At 48.7% G+C, this 13,580-nt stretch overlaps 3 protein-coding genes across 3 annotated transcripts; all 3 read left to right on the top strand.

Annotated features, from left to right (window-relative positions):
- Positions 1 to 717: 717 nt before the first annotated feature.
- On the top strand, positions 718 to 2,181 carry BDV27DRAFT_123509 (uncharacterized protein). Its single transcript, XM_032065889.1, has 2 exons — positions 718 to 1,413; positions 1,491 to 2,181. The coding sequence occupies exons 1-2, from the start codon at positions 918 to 920 to the stop codon at positions 1,865 to 1,867; spliced, it is 873 nt and encodes a 290-aa protein (XP_031930784.1). The 5' UTR covers positions 718 to 917; the 3' UTR covers positions 1,868 to 2,181.
- Positions 2,182 to 5,550: 3,369 nt separating this feature from the next.
- Positions 5,551 to 8,199, top strand: BDV27DRAFT_66677 (uncharacterized protein). The gene is made up of 3 exons (XM_032077255.1): positions 5,551 to 6,706; positions 6,760 to 7,760; positions 7,898 to 8,199. The coding sequence occupies exons 1-2, from the start codon at positions 5,734 to 5,736 to the stop codon at positions 7,734 to 7,736; spliced, it is 1,950 nt and encodes a 649-aa protein (XP_031930783.1). The 5' UTR covers positions 5,551 to 5,733; the 3' UTR covers positions 7,737 to 7,760; positions 7,898 to 8,199.
- A 2,257-nt stretch (positions 8,200 to 10,456) lies between these two features.
- On the top strand, positions 10,457 to 13,264 carry BDV27DRAFT_123495 (extracellular serine-threonine rich protein). The gene is made up of 3 exons (XM_032065888.1): positions 10,457 to 10,616; positions 10,670 to 10,855; positions 10,908 to 13,264. Exons 1-3 carry the CDS (start codon positions 10,548 to 10,550, stop codon positions 13,026 to 13,028), a joined length of 2,376 nt encoding a protein of 791 aa, XP_031930782.1. The 5' UTR covers positions 10,457 to 10,547; the 3' UTR covers positions 13,029 to 13,264.
- The last annotated feature ends 316 nt before the right edge of the window (positions 13,265 to 13,580 follow it).

Below are 13,580 nucleotides of genomic sequence, written 5' to 3'. Positions count from 1 at the left end.
GCTTCGATGTTCCTGGATTCCTGAATGCATTTGTAGACGCCGTTCTCCAGATTCTGGGGGAACTGAATGTTGATCTTTGAAATATTTAGGCGACGTTTCTGGTCTAGATCACTGTGATCTAGGGATACTCTAAAAAATAATTTTTGGGAACATACAGCTCACCGACCTACGAACTTTAATACCCCTCTGTCGATCTGCTCGATCTCAGCCCTTGCTGGCCAAGACTGCCTTTTAACTTCGCCACTGCCTTTAAGCTATCTTAGAGGAATATAATTGTTTCATTCACTTTCTTTTATCCTCTGATTATTTATTTATTCGTCCTATTTAGATAAAATAACCCAACATGCAGCAAATCAAACATTGGCGACGTCCGTCACAGCCGAAACCGCACGACCCAGTGCTGACCTCCGAGGACGAAGCCTTCTTACAAAATATCGTGTCCGAACCCACACCCACAAGCGAAGCACCTCATCCCTCTACTGGCGCAGCTGATGATAGCCGGTCGCCTGTCAGTCCCATTGCAACAGATGCGCCTGACACCCTCCTATCACCAGTGTCGCCCTTGGAAGAGTTCAGAGAGCTAGGTGAAGAAGCAAGGAAGGCTCGAGAGAAGGAGGAACAAAGATCTGGTCCTGATCCCCAAAGACAGAGCTCCAAGGATGGAAGTTCTTCGCAGACAGAGGAGAAGAAGAAAAAAACCTGGAGCAGTTGGTTACGGAGAAAGACCACAGTGAAAAAAGTGAGCTCTTTCTCTGCTCCTGTTCTTTCATTCATCGCCCTTTGATGCAGTTATTTATTCTAACATTCTATGGTGATAGGACAAACAACCTGTAAAGACCGAAGTATCGGGTGACGAGCAGACTAAACCACCCACCGATTCCAAGGACGAAAATGACGCAAGGCAGGAGACAGAGGATATGACGGAGATACTAGAAAGGCTGAACCTCGCAGCGGACAATAACCGTGTTTTCTCGGTCAGCGAAGAGATGCAGGAGCTTTTGCGCAAGTTCAAGTTGATTTTCAAGGACTTGATAAACGGGGTCCCCACTGCTTATCATGACCTTGAGATGCTCCTTACCAACGGTAACACGCAGTTGCAAGGCGCATACTCTAAGCTCCCAGGGCCTATACAGAAGCTCATCGAAAAGCTTCCAGAGCGATGGACGGAAACTTTGGCACCTGAGATGATCGCTGTAGCAAGTGAAAGGGCTGCAAAGAGCGGCGTTAATATAGATAACATTGGCAAGGCAGCCGCCGCTGCCAATAAGATGGGTATTAAGGTTCCCAGCCTGAAAGAACTGGTTGGGAAACCAGCGGCCATTGTCGGCATGCTACGATCGATCATGGCGTTCTTGCGAGCTCGATTCCCTGCCGTGCTGGGCATGAATGTGCTTTGGTCATTGGCTCTATCTAGTAAGTGTGACTGACCGTAGATTTCTATGCTCGACCTGCTATTGTTGGCGAAACATGCTGACATTTGCGTCACACAGTCCTTTTATTCGTTCTTTGGTACTGCCATAAACGTGGTCGCGAAGTCCGACTCGAGAACGAACGTCTCGTCACCGAGGAGGAGATAGAAAAGCTGAACGAGCAGTCTTCGTCTGACGAAAGAATTCGAACAACTGAGACTCTCACTACAACTGCCCCGCAAGGTGCTTCGGCAGCTGAAATCCGGGAGGGCGTGAAAGATGCCCAACAGTCCCGTGAGAGAGCTATGGCTGCGGCTGAGAGTACACAATTGGAGAATAACGATATGAAGGATAATAACCCCAAACCGACGAGATCAAAATCAATTTTATCCATTTGGGGCAGATCGAGCCAGAAACCAGAACCAGCTACAAAAATTCAGCCATACCCGGGAACCTGATTATGCCTTCTTGTTTCACCTTTGTTTCGATTTTGACTTTTTTATTCGCTCGTTTCGTGTTTGGGCTGGCTACTTGGGGTTATTGTTCGATACCACGTTTGTTTACTTCACGAAGCTTGTATGGTCATGATTACAGGATAACGACACAGAACCGGGCCTTTGGTTTCTTGGTACTTTAAGGATTTTAGTTTATGCAGATGACTATGACGATTCCATGTTAACAACACGAGCAATATGACACTGTGATCTTCTTCAGCCAGTCAGGTAGCACCAGAGTATGATGAGTAATGGGCCTCTGCGCAAAAGGAAAAAATGAAAATAAAACGCAACAACCACTGGGGGGTAGAGAGGACGTCAAAATTGGCCACCTGTTCTATTCAAAGATAGCACCTAATCTCCCGTGAGCCATGGAAAGGGATCGGTCCGGCCAGAAATTGCGGATATGCGGTCCCGAGTGGCAATTCAACGGGTTCCATGAGGCTTCTTGGGAAGGTCGGCATCAATCCGGCCCATCCTCACGTGCCGGAATTTTCTCGAAGATCGGCTCTGCGCTAGCTAGACTCATTTTACAGACGCCCGAGACAGCCTGCACATATGAAGCACATGAGGCGAGATGCCTTGGAGCTACTGCTAATTATTACTCTAGTGCTTCGTACTAAAGTGGTGGACTGTCTGGTATTTAAGGCATTGATGCTTCCATAGTACGCTGGAAAATAAATCGACGGGTGCGGGGTGCAGAGAATGAGTATGCATTGGCCAATGGGATCTTCGGGGGCTGCCGATCATGAGTAAGTGATGGGCCTAATGGACATAAATGGTTAGTGGAGCTTGGTATCATAACGAAAATTACCGTCTTGATAAAGGGCTACTACTACTAGTACCTACTTGGGTACTACTAGGTGAGAAGGACTTGCCTACTGGAAGTTCCATATATGGAGATATTATAGTGTAAAATGTATTTTACATGCCACATGATCCCTGACTACCTCCTGGTAGTTAGTACATTGGATGATGTCTTCTAACTCTTATGTAGCGCCCGTGAAAAGCTGGCTATTTGAAGCACTGTTGTCCGTAATAGTATCGAACCACCGGTGGAGACGGACAACTGTACATACATACGGAACATTCTGGACTAGAAATGCAGGTGATTCCTGGCATCTGTATATAGTATAGTAGTTTTGTTTTACCCAATAGATTCAGGGTTCACGAGCTGATGTTGCAGCCGGTCTCACCAGTTTATGCCCATGCGTGTATTAATTAGTGTACGCATTGTATAGCCCACTGCCCAGGATTTGAGCCATACCGGATAGCGCGCCTGCATGGCCCATTCATCCTGCATATAGATAATCAGTTCCACGATCCGGCAACCATTCCAATGCAGCCAGCTGTCCCCTTACCGCCCCTTTGATCCAATCAGGCCATGCATCATACGTACGAGTGTCGACTACAAAGGCTAAGTATTTTAGGTGAGCAAGTAAGTATGTACATGTACGATCTAGGCAATAGTAGGTGCTCATACTCCATCAATAGCTACCTAACTCCTAATCCTTCCTGGTGCCAGGTAATGGACAAGTGTGTCGTGTCATATCCTGACGGCGGCAACGGCGGGAATTTGCCTGTATGAACCTCAATATAGCTTTCTTCCCCCTTCTCCTTTGTGTTATTGTCCTCTGCTTGCCACTGTGGAGAGGGATTGTGAAAATATGAAGCAAGAGGGACGACAGTCGTCCGGACTAGACCAGAAAAAATCAATAAAATAGAATTTGCAAATGAATCATTACTTCAGTCGTTGGCGCGGTAGATGGCCGCCGCTAGTGGCGGACCTCGGCCAATCCGAACCAGGATTGGAGGTAAGAGAATGATTACAGACATTTCCATATGGAGGGACCATTGTAATTCTGCTGTACTCGGCAGCAATCCAACGAATCGCCGACAAAATTCAATCCTGCCACTCGCAGATACATTGGTTTTGTTATTCTTCCTGACTCATATGATGAATCAGATTTCTCGGGTAAATACAGTTGTGATCTAGAGATTGATGATGTAGTTGTCTGCAGGCTCGTGCAGGAAGCACGGTTCAAAGAAAGCCCCCTGACTTGATGGGGCATGTAAGTATGTCCTTAGTCTGTACATACTACTACATATTCATGTCCCATCCTTTAGGCAATGCTTTTTCCGTCGAACGTTGGTAATTTTACGGAGATTTTGGCGCATCCGTTGGAAGATCGTTTTCTTACATACTTGATATCGCATTCCACATGACCCCTCATTGGGGATGGGAGGCTCAGAAGAGATCTACATTCTTGTCACCTACAGGGCTATTGGTAGGTAGTTCGTGCGTTATTCCCGTATTTGGCTGTGGAATGGTTTCGAAGGTAGATAGACGTACGTATGTCGGAAATGTAGGAGATTTGAATCGCTGTCACGCTTGTCGGAAGAAGAAATATGCCTCATAAATGAGGCATAGTGCTGTTCCCTTCTTCGCTTGTCTGAGTATCCGACTATTTTCGTCGTATTGAAACTTTTCATTTGTAGAGCGGGCCAAGCGCCCTGTATCTCTGACATGGCAAACGCAAAACTGGGTACGGGGTGAGTGTCGTTATTGATGGATCATCGACGCAAGCTGCAGAATAAGGTACCCAACGGAAAATCCTCCTGTACAGAGTACCGTACATACATACTGTACATCGATATCAGTTCGCCTTTCGGAGCTCTTTTCGTAACTAGGTACCTTTGGTCGAGTCCTGGATTATCCGAGGGTCGTGACTCAACTTCAGCAGTGAATCCTTATCGAGCTGGTCGAATCCATATCCCATTACTGGCTGTTCAAGTCTCGATGACTGATGAATATCGCCTCAAATCAAATCCTTTACAGATCCATTCAGTCATTGGCTCCGGCCGCTAGGAGAAACGGTAGGTAAAAGAAAAAAAAAAAAAAAAACAGAAAAGAAGAGGGAAGAAAAAAAAAAAGATGCGGTGAGCACCTGCCGACCAATGATGATACATGCTTTAGTGGTTCCTGACCAATCAAAGATGGCAATACTGCGACCGGGTGATGCAAGCCCCACCATGATTGGAAAAATTGGCCCGCCCCATCCTCAAGTCTGTTCCGTCTTGTAACGGGCCAGTGACGACGGTGGTACAGTACGCTAGCTGATCTTCTGTCTCCCTTCTCTTTCTCCCGGCCTTTTCTTCTTCCAAACATCCCAATCCACCCCTCATTCGATCTGCCATCCAACGTCGCAGATTCCCCTCCTTTTTACACGCTATAGAAATTCTTTTCACTGTCCTTACCAACAAATATCGTCATAAGTTCGTTGCCAAAATGGCCTTCGTTGAGCTGTAAATTCCTCGCTGGGGGGCATGGCAGTCTTTTCCTGCTCCCCAGTCCAGCAGCTCCGAGTTTCCTCAATCGACTTGACGATATTTGTTCTCTCTTTCGACGCAAAGTCTTGCAGCGTCGAGATTGCCCCAAAGTACAGTTACAGAAGAGGCACATTTAACGTCCGCGGTGGACGGTGAGGTGCTTTCACACTCGAAAAAGTTCTCTATTGTTCTGATACAAATTTCCCCCCCTCTTCTCTTCCGACCCCTGGCCTTTGACCACCTATCCTTCACCTTTATCAAACGATAACGAATGCTCCCCTGATCCTCCCGACGCTATAACGAATTGACGGCCAAGAAAAGCAACAAACTTGCCTTGATCATCTACTTATACCTACTACGGAATCTCTGACGCAATACACTAAGACTTGCAAACGGGTAACAAAACTTTGTCAACTCGGGGTAACCAAAACCGATTTGGATCCATATTGAACCGTACTTTTTTTCAATTATCATTTCTAAACAATACCATTGTCGACGCAATGCCACCAACCTCTCACTCCCCCAAGCGGTCTTCGAAGGACGCCGGCAGGGAGAACCGTCATCGCAACTCGAGTCCCATGTCCCGCATCGGGCAACACTCTCCAAGAATATCAAACAAGGCAATCTCCCTTGGGTCACTGGCGGCTGACAGGAAACGGAGGGCTTCCTCGTCCGTCTCCAGCGTGTCATCGGTCTCTTCTGTAGATCTCAGCGATGATGTAAACGAGTCAGATGCTGATGACGAAGAGGACCCACCTGCTGTCCGTGGCCCGTCTTATGGCCGTCGTGACAAGACTCATAAGGCGGGAATGAAATCTACTAAAAGAACAAAGAAGATGAGGCTATCGGATGATGACGGCTACGATGGCCAAAAGAGCAGTGGCGATAACGACTCAGAAGATAGCTCCGATGATGTTTACGCTGCAGTCGACTACATTAGCGATGGGGACGATGATGAAGATCAGGATGTAGAGAAGTTGGAAGAACTGTTGATCGTGGAGTCAGAGGATGAGAACGATTTCAATGGCATCTTGACAGCCTCTACCGTCAGCGTCGCCAATTCCCATGATTGGGCGGGCCCCAATGTGTTTGATGACCACATGCTGCTTTCAGCTGCCTCATTTTTCGACGAGGAGCAACTCTACAGCGCCATGGAAGCCTTTGGGGAAACCGACTTGGCCAGTGAAACGGCCGTAGAAATGCCGGTTCCTCGTCGGGTGCATTTTGAGGAAGACTCAGATTCATCTTCAGATAGCGATTCCCATACAGAGGATGAAATTCCGAGTGACTTCCTCCAGCAGGACAGTCTTGATCCCCAGCTGCGTCGTATGATTGAGAATGACAACGAGACCTACAGCAACCGCCGTCGGCAGTCCGACGAACTGTTTGCGGAGTCCGACTATGGTCATTCAAACATTTATCACGTTGAATCGGATGCTGTCTCCGAGGAATCGGAGTCTAGCGGATACGAGAGTATGCAGACACCTATGGACATTGAACTTAACCTTTTACTAACCGACTTGAAGCCGATGATGGCGAGACTACAGATGAAGACCTTCCCCCACCAGCAACAATTACCCATCCTCGCTCTATCCTGCGCCGCGATTCCTCGGCTTCTCTCCAAGCTACCACTGCTGAAGAGACGAATGATTCCACTTCCCGTCGGCGAGGGCCCATAATGGGAACCTTCGTTGCGGATCCTCACAAGCCTGTTGCACTCGTGGACTGCACGGGCAAGCATCTGGTGATCATTCCTGCATATGCCTCCTCCCGTCATGATTGGCTTGAGTCTGCCACAAATAGCATCTGTGGCACGGCTAATAATAGTCCGCGGGCAACCACAATGCACCTCGTTGAAGAGAGTGACACAGATGCGCTCGCATCACCAAATCACGTTGACCTCAGTCCAATGTTGGCCTCTAGCGCCAACCTCATGATGACGGCCCTTGGAAATGAGGTTACCACCGGTGGTCAAGTCATGGGTCCTCCTGAGGCCTTCTATCCGTCTCGTGACTTTGCCATTGATAGCTCATTTGAGGATGATGAAGAGGATGATCCAGAGGCTGCTTTGAACGTTGATGATTTTATTGACTTTGGTAACGGCTCCTCCGACGATGATATGGACAAAGAATTCGACGATGATGCACTTGCCTCGCCGATGGCTGCACCCACCATTCCTGCTGCTGCCGGCACACCAACCCCTAATCGCAGTGGGGATTCACAAACAAACAGTGCGGAGCGTTTCTTGAACCACCTGGATCGTGGTATTGTGACGGCTTTCCGTCGTAATCACAATCGGTACCAGGCACTGCTACGCCTCCCCCAACACCGGGAGTTTATGCCGGCAAACTCACCATCTCGACCAGCCAGTGTCTTTAGACACGCAAAACATACGGATCAACGCACGCCTACGCGGAAACGCAAAGCGAGCGGTTACAATGGCGGCGAGGCGGTCCGACGGAAGCTGATGGATGCCCACCGTCGTAGTCAACTCCCTTTTTAGGAATTTAACAGCAGACATCTTAATGTAAAGACGTGTCTCTCTTACTCTTGCGATACCCATCACTGTTATGACCACTTATGTCTCGAATTTACTGGCACATTGTCACGGCAGAGCTATCATTTTCTTCTTTTCATTCCCAAACCTTACTAAGTCTGTGTTAGCGGCATAGACCTCCCCGTCAGGGGCCATGACTTCGGCTCGGTTTCAGCTGATAAAAGGTTCGACGGCTGGTTGTTTGGTGTTTTTTTATTTTTATTTTTTTTTTACTTTATTTTCTTTGGATGGAGCGGGCGTCTAGACCAAGGTTTGATTGATTGATTAGGACCGGTCTGTGTATGTATGGGAGGCTTTCTGTGAGGAAATTCATCTCGGTCGAGGAGAAGCTGGTGATGGAGTCTGAAAAATCCGATGGCCAAAAGTTTACGTGATTTTCCTACTGGAGTCGATGGTCATGCTATATTTGGCGAAGGGGATATATGGCTCTTGTTTACTCGGATTTGTTGATGTGTCTCCCCTTTATTTTTCTTTGTTCTAGGTCTGTCACGTTACAAACCTCGCGTAGATAATATTTTTATCAATGCAAAAAAAGTTTAAACAGAAAAACGAAGGGGAAACGTAACAGATCGTTCTGCGTTGTAGGCAGCAAGGAAATGATTGCTTGATCCTGGAGAGTTGTAGGGTAGCATTGTCCACAGTGGCTTCAAACAACGGAGGTCCGCGGAAGAAACCTTTGCTACGTCAAAACAAGAGGGCTAAGACAGCTTTGGTACTACGTCTCGTTAGTAGCTCATGCCATTGGGTCATGCCCTGGACTTCTCATGGAAAGAGAGAGCCGAACAAGATACCACTCGATGCAAGCCACCACACTTGGTCTCGCTTGAGGATGCAACCCATGGACCCGTTGAGCATCGTGCGACATGCCAAGCAAGCGCCCTCGATTCCCCAAAGCCGAGGGTGCACCGAGTTTTTTATGATGATGTGCAATGCTATCGGAGCATAACTGATGGAGCGCCTTACCTCATCGCAGGGTATGGCCCCTGGGGAGCCGGTAATTCCTCGGTCGAGAACATTTTTGCCTTGATGGAGAGGGAAAGAGGTTCCCAGATGGTTTCACCATGCTTCCCCATTCCGAGAGAGAAAAAAATGATAGGTCGCAAATAACTTGTGGCTGATGCAGTGATCATCTGATTGGTTCGCACCCTATCCTCAATGGGGGAGGTGCTCAGTAGTAGTAGGTAAAGAGTTCCCTGATGTGGGATGGGAGATCGGGTTTTGCTTGTTGTCTTTGCGGCGAGCTTCTCATTATCTTCGTCTCGCTACGTCCACCCTGTTGAGTTTAATCGCAGAGTGTGAAAGAGTTAATCGGGGGTTAAAGGATGGGTTCGGGCGGTTCGTGATCCGGTCCGGCGGTTAATCGACGCTGGGGGGGGGGGGGGGGGGGGGGGGGGGGGGGGGGGGGGGGGGGAGCGTGGTGAGAGATCCATGTCAGGAAATATTTGCCAAAGAATCGAGAACCCTATAATTAGTTCCCGTAAAATTAGAGGCTTCGGGGACCCTCTCACACTGGCTGAGTTTCAAGCGAGACGCCCTGTGGGGTGATGGTGGCACATTCTGGCCCTGCCGTGAACCTTCATTCATAACTTGACATGATAGCCTTGATACTATGCGACTATTCTCTGAGAATGGGTGCGGGGTGTGATACTGAATTGTAACCCTTCGGGGGGCTGCTTTGTGTCTCTCCACTAAACCTTCGATCTATCAATTGCATATTTTACATTATTTCCTCCTATGATTAGTCGTAATTTCGATTTGATTCTGGATTGGACGCAGCGGTTCGCCACCACCGTTTCCTTTTTGTGTTGTCGTTGTATTTTCTTATTCTTATTCTTCTACTATTTAGTCTGCCCTGAGAGGAAGGACCCTCTGTCGATCCGGCGGCTGTTCGAGCGATCATGACCGGTTTCCTTTCCCCATAGGCTAGACTAGATCTTATCCTCACACCTGTTCGTCTGAAGGCTTCACTACCGGTTCGCACATCGGTACCTGAACTCCGTTCTTCAGAGAGGAGGCATTCAATTGGCGATCCAGGGCGCATATTTTGCTCTCACTCTCGCAATTCGCAGGTTATGTGGAAATAATGCAGACTGGGTGGGGCGCCGTGATTGTTGGAGTGGATCGACGTACCTGCACTAGCGGGACGGTGCGACAATCGCTGATTGGTCGGTTAGTTATACTTTGGGGTCATTGTTGTCGGACAAGAAACAAGAAATAAAATAAAAATAATACTCAGGAATAATGAAGAGCCAGTAGTATTATGACTTAGTACTACTCAGGTAAAAAGAATTATCCATGCATTACCGAATCAAAACAGGGTCCATCAAAAATGAAAGAAAAAAGAAAAAAACACAAGACAAGACAAATGAAACCCGGGCCGGTTTATAATAAGTAGTCGAAGTCCCTCCCCCCGGAGACCTTGCACCCTTCTGTTTCCATCTGTTCACCTTTTCCCTTTTTTTTCTTTTCTTTCTTTTTTTTACTCTCTCTCTCTCTCTCTCTCTCTTTGACGTTGTTGTACTATTTTACATCTCTTTGATTCAATACACTCGTTCATCTCGGGGTTCACTTGGTGGCCCCGTCTTTCGTTATCTGATTGTTACGGTGTTGTTGTTATTGCTGGTCGAGAATAATAATACTGAACTATATCTTCTTCTTTTTCTTCGACTACTACTACTACTACTACTACTATTCCCACTACTTTCGTCTTGGTTCTACCTCCATTCGTTCCACTATTAGTCGCTGACCTCAGTAATCATGAGGGTCTCTACTTCGGTTGCACTCGCCTCTCTCTTGGCCATGGCCCAGGCTCATCCTCCGGGCGCCGTAAGTGTTAATGTATAGAAAGACCCGGTGATTCCAGGCTGATGATTCTCCAGTGGTGGGGCACGGATGATTGCTATACTAGCCCGGATAATACCAATAATGAATGCTCTGACGAGATGCGCGGTGGATTCGACTGGGCTGGCCTCACCGTCGGTCCTTTCGACTTCTTCGCTGGCTTCGCGTTTTCTGGGTTCTCTTTCAGCAGCAGCTTCAGTGGTGCTGTTGGTGGTGGCTTTGCCGTAAGTAGGCACGCATCGGTTGATACAACGATGTCCATATTAACGTCTTCAGGGTCAATGCATTGAGTCGAATCTCTCCAAGGATGACGAGACGTCCCCGGAGGTCTCGTCCGGCAGCGATAAGACCTTCTCCATCAGCAAACTTCACCTGGTGACCTCCGAAGAGGCTGAGATCAAGATCATCTATGACATGCCTGATGATTCTTCCTGCAAGCATGTTGCCCCAATCTCTCCGAAGGGAACTGTTGTCACCAACGACCAGTGCGGTGGTGCCAGCTCCGTCCGATTTGAACTCGCAGAGGAGGCCACCGTGGATGATGTAGTCTTCGGTATCCAGAAAATCGAGTTCGAATGCTCCGCTGGCCAGAAGACTCCGACTCCCTCTCATCACCATACGAGTCCGACTGCGACTGGACACTCGTCTACCCCAGTGATTCCAGTCCCGTCATCGTCCAATGCAGTCACGCCTCCTGCTCTTAGCACTCCCGTCAGGATGACCACTTCGACCGTGTATACTACAAGCCTGATCACCATCACGAGCTGTGCTCCGACTGTTACCAACTGCCCTGGTGATTCGACCACGGTTGTCACTTCCACCATTGCTGTCTCGACCACTGTCTGCCCGGTCACCTCGACTACAACTCCCGCGAAGCCTACTGAAACTCCTGTGAAGCCTACCGAAACCCCCGGGAAGCCTACTGGAACTCCAGCGAAGCCTACTGAAACTCCAGCGAAGCCTACCGAAACCCCCGAGAAGCCTACTGGAAGCTCCCCTGTTGGCGGTTCCTCCGAGGTTCCCTCTCCAAGCAGCCCCGCTCCCACAGGTACTGCTGGTACTTCGTCGGGAGTTCACCCAACTAGCCATGGTGGATCTTCCTCCATCCCTCCAGAGTCGACCACCACTGTGGTGACATGGGAAACCCTGACCACCTGTCCAGTGACCACTACCGCTACTTCTGACGGCGTCACCACCACTTCCGTCTACAGCACGGTGTCCACGGTCACCCTTACGTCGACATCTACCATTTGCAACAAGTGCACTGCTACTCCTCCCACTGGCAAACCCACTGGCACCCCGAGCGGAACCTCTCCTACCCCGACAGGCGTTTCCCCCGAGGAGCCTCCTGAGGATTCCACCACGACCGTCGTTACATATACCACCGTGACCGACTGTCCAGTAACCACGACTGCTACTACCGGTGGCACCACCACCACTTCCGTCTACACAACCCAGTCAACCGTTACCTTGACCTCGACCTCCACGGTGTGCACCAAGTGCTCCTTCACCCCGGCCCCTACCGGAGTCGCGCCTATCAGTACTCCTGCCGAGGCTGCAACGACAGTCGTCACCTACGAAACCGTGACCACTTGCCCCGTCACTACGACTATCACCTCCGGTGGATCCACAACTACGTCTGTCTTCACCACTATCTCGACAGTGACAAAGACCTCCAGCTCTGCCGTGAAGCCAACTGGAATTCCCTCTTCTCCTGCTCCCTCTTCACCCCCTCCATCAGCGCCATGCCCTAACTTGGTGCCCAAGTGCATCAACACCTGGCTCCCTCTCCTGCCCAAGTGTACTTCCAACGCGGAGCCTGGTTGTTTCTGCCCAAGCCATGAGTTCACGGACAAGGTTATCAGTTGTATTCAGGCTTGGGGTACATCCAAAGAAGAGATCCAGGCCGCGCTCTCCTACTTCGCCGGTATCTGTGCTGCCTATGTCCCTGGAAACCCAGGCATTGTCACTGGTATTCCGAGCACCATCACTCTGACCCCCACTCCTGCCCCAACAGGTGTCACCCCTGTGACCGGCACCAGTGCGGCACCACAGCCAACCGCCGCTCCAGAGGTTCCTCTCACGACCATCATCTACTCCACCTACACGGTGGCTGTGCCCCAAGTTACCTTTACCACCGGGACCTCTGGCCACTCGACTACCGTCGGCTTGATTCCGGGCCCTGCCCCAACCGGTGTATCCCCAGGTCACTCCTCGGGCATCCCGAACCCATGGGTCTCCGCCTCGTCTACCTGGGTATCCAGCCATCATCCTAGCTCGACAGCCAAGCCATCATCTACCTATACCCCTCCTCCCCTGGCTAACACTGCCTCCTCTGTGTCCACCAGCTTCTGGCTGGCCATGGGAGTCGCCACTCTCTTAAGCATCTTCTTCTGATTATAACACTCTTCTTTTTCATATTTGATTTTGCTTTCACAGACCATGTTACTTAACCCATGCTTCTCAGATTGTTAATAGGTCGTGACATGTAGGTCACCGAGATGAATCTGGATAGTAAATGTAGCAAGTCTCTTTTCTTCGAATTTACAATGCCTGCCGTGCTTTCTGCTTTCTGCTTTCAAGTCTTGTTTTCAAAATAAGCCATGCAATAATACCATTCTCATGACAGACAACTTAGCAACGTATTACTTATAAAAACCAAATAAACACAACCAGTCAGTAGTAAACCCAACAATACAATGCAAGTCACCCACAACCCTAACTACATACAATTGAACAAATATACAAATCTCAGAATCTCATCAAATTCAAACCAATCAAGTACACACATGCATACATGCATAAATACTGGTAACTACGTACTCTAAAATTCAATATTTACTTGGTTTATTTACTTTAGTTTATTATTGTATTATACACAAAGTATAAAGTATATTACTATAACAACTAGTATACATTATATCCACCCCTTATAACTTGATCTTAGAC

The sequence above is a fragment of the Aspergillus caelatus genome (genome assembly GCF_009193585.1).
Source record: "Aspergillus caelatus strain CBS 763.97 unplaced genomic scaffold BDV27scaffold_32, whole genome shotgun sequence".
Classification (NCBI taxonomy): Eukaryota; Fungi; Ascomycota; class Eurotiomycetes; order Eurotiales; family Aspergillaceae; genus Aspergillus; species Aspergillus caelatus.
This window is presented reverse-complemented; position numbering and strand designations above follow the sequence as displayed.

Coding starts and splice junctions, on each gene's coding strand:
- BDV27DRAFT_123509 (XM_032065889.1), top strand. CDS start 918: ATGACGGAGATACTAGAAAGGCTGAACCTCGCAGCGGACAATAACCGT. Junction 1,414..1,490: donor TTGGTCATTGGCTCTATCTA/GTAAGTGTGACT, acceptor TGCGTCACACAG/TCCTTTTATTCGTTCTTTGG.
- BDV27DRAFT_66677 (XM_032077255.1), top strand. CDS start 5,734: ATGCCACCAACCTCTCACTCCCCCAAGCGGTCTTCGAAGGACGCCGGC. Junction 6,707..6,759: donor GGAGTCTAGCGGATACGAGA/GTATGCAGACAC, acceptor ACCGACTTGAAG/CCGATGATGGCGAGACTACA.
- BDV27DRAFT_123495 (XM_032065888.1), top strand. CDS start 10,548: ATGAGGGTCTCTACTTCGGTTGCACTCGCCTCTCTCTTGGCCATGGCC. Junction 10,617..10,669: donor AGGCTCATCCTCCGGGCGCC/GTAAGTGTTAAT, acceptor ATGATTCTCCAG/TGGTGGGGCACGGATGATTG. Junction 10,856..10,907: donor CTGTTGGTGGTGGCTTTGCC/GTAAGTAGGCAC, acceptor TAACGTCTTCAG/GGTCAATGCATTGAGTCGAA.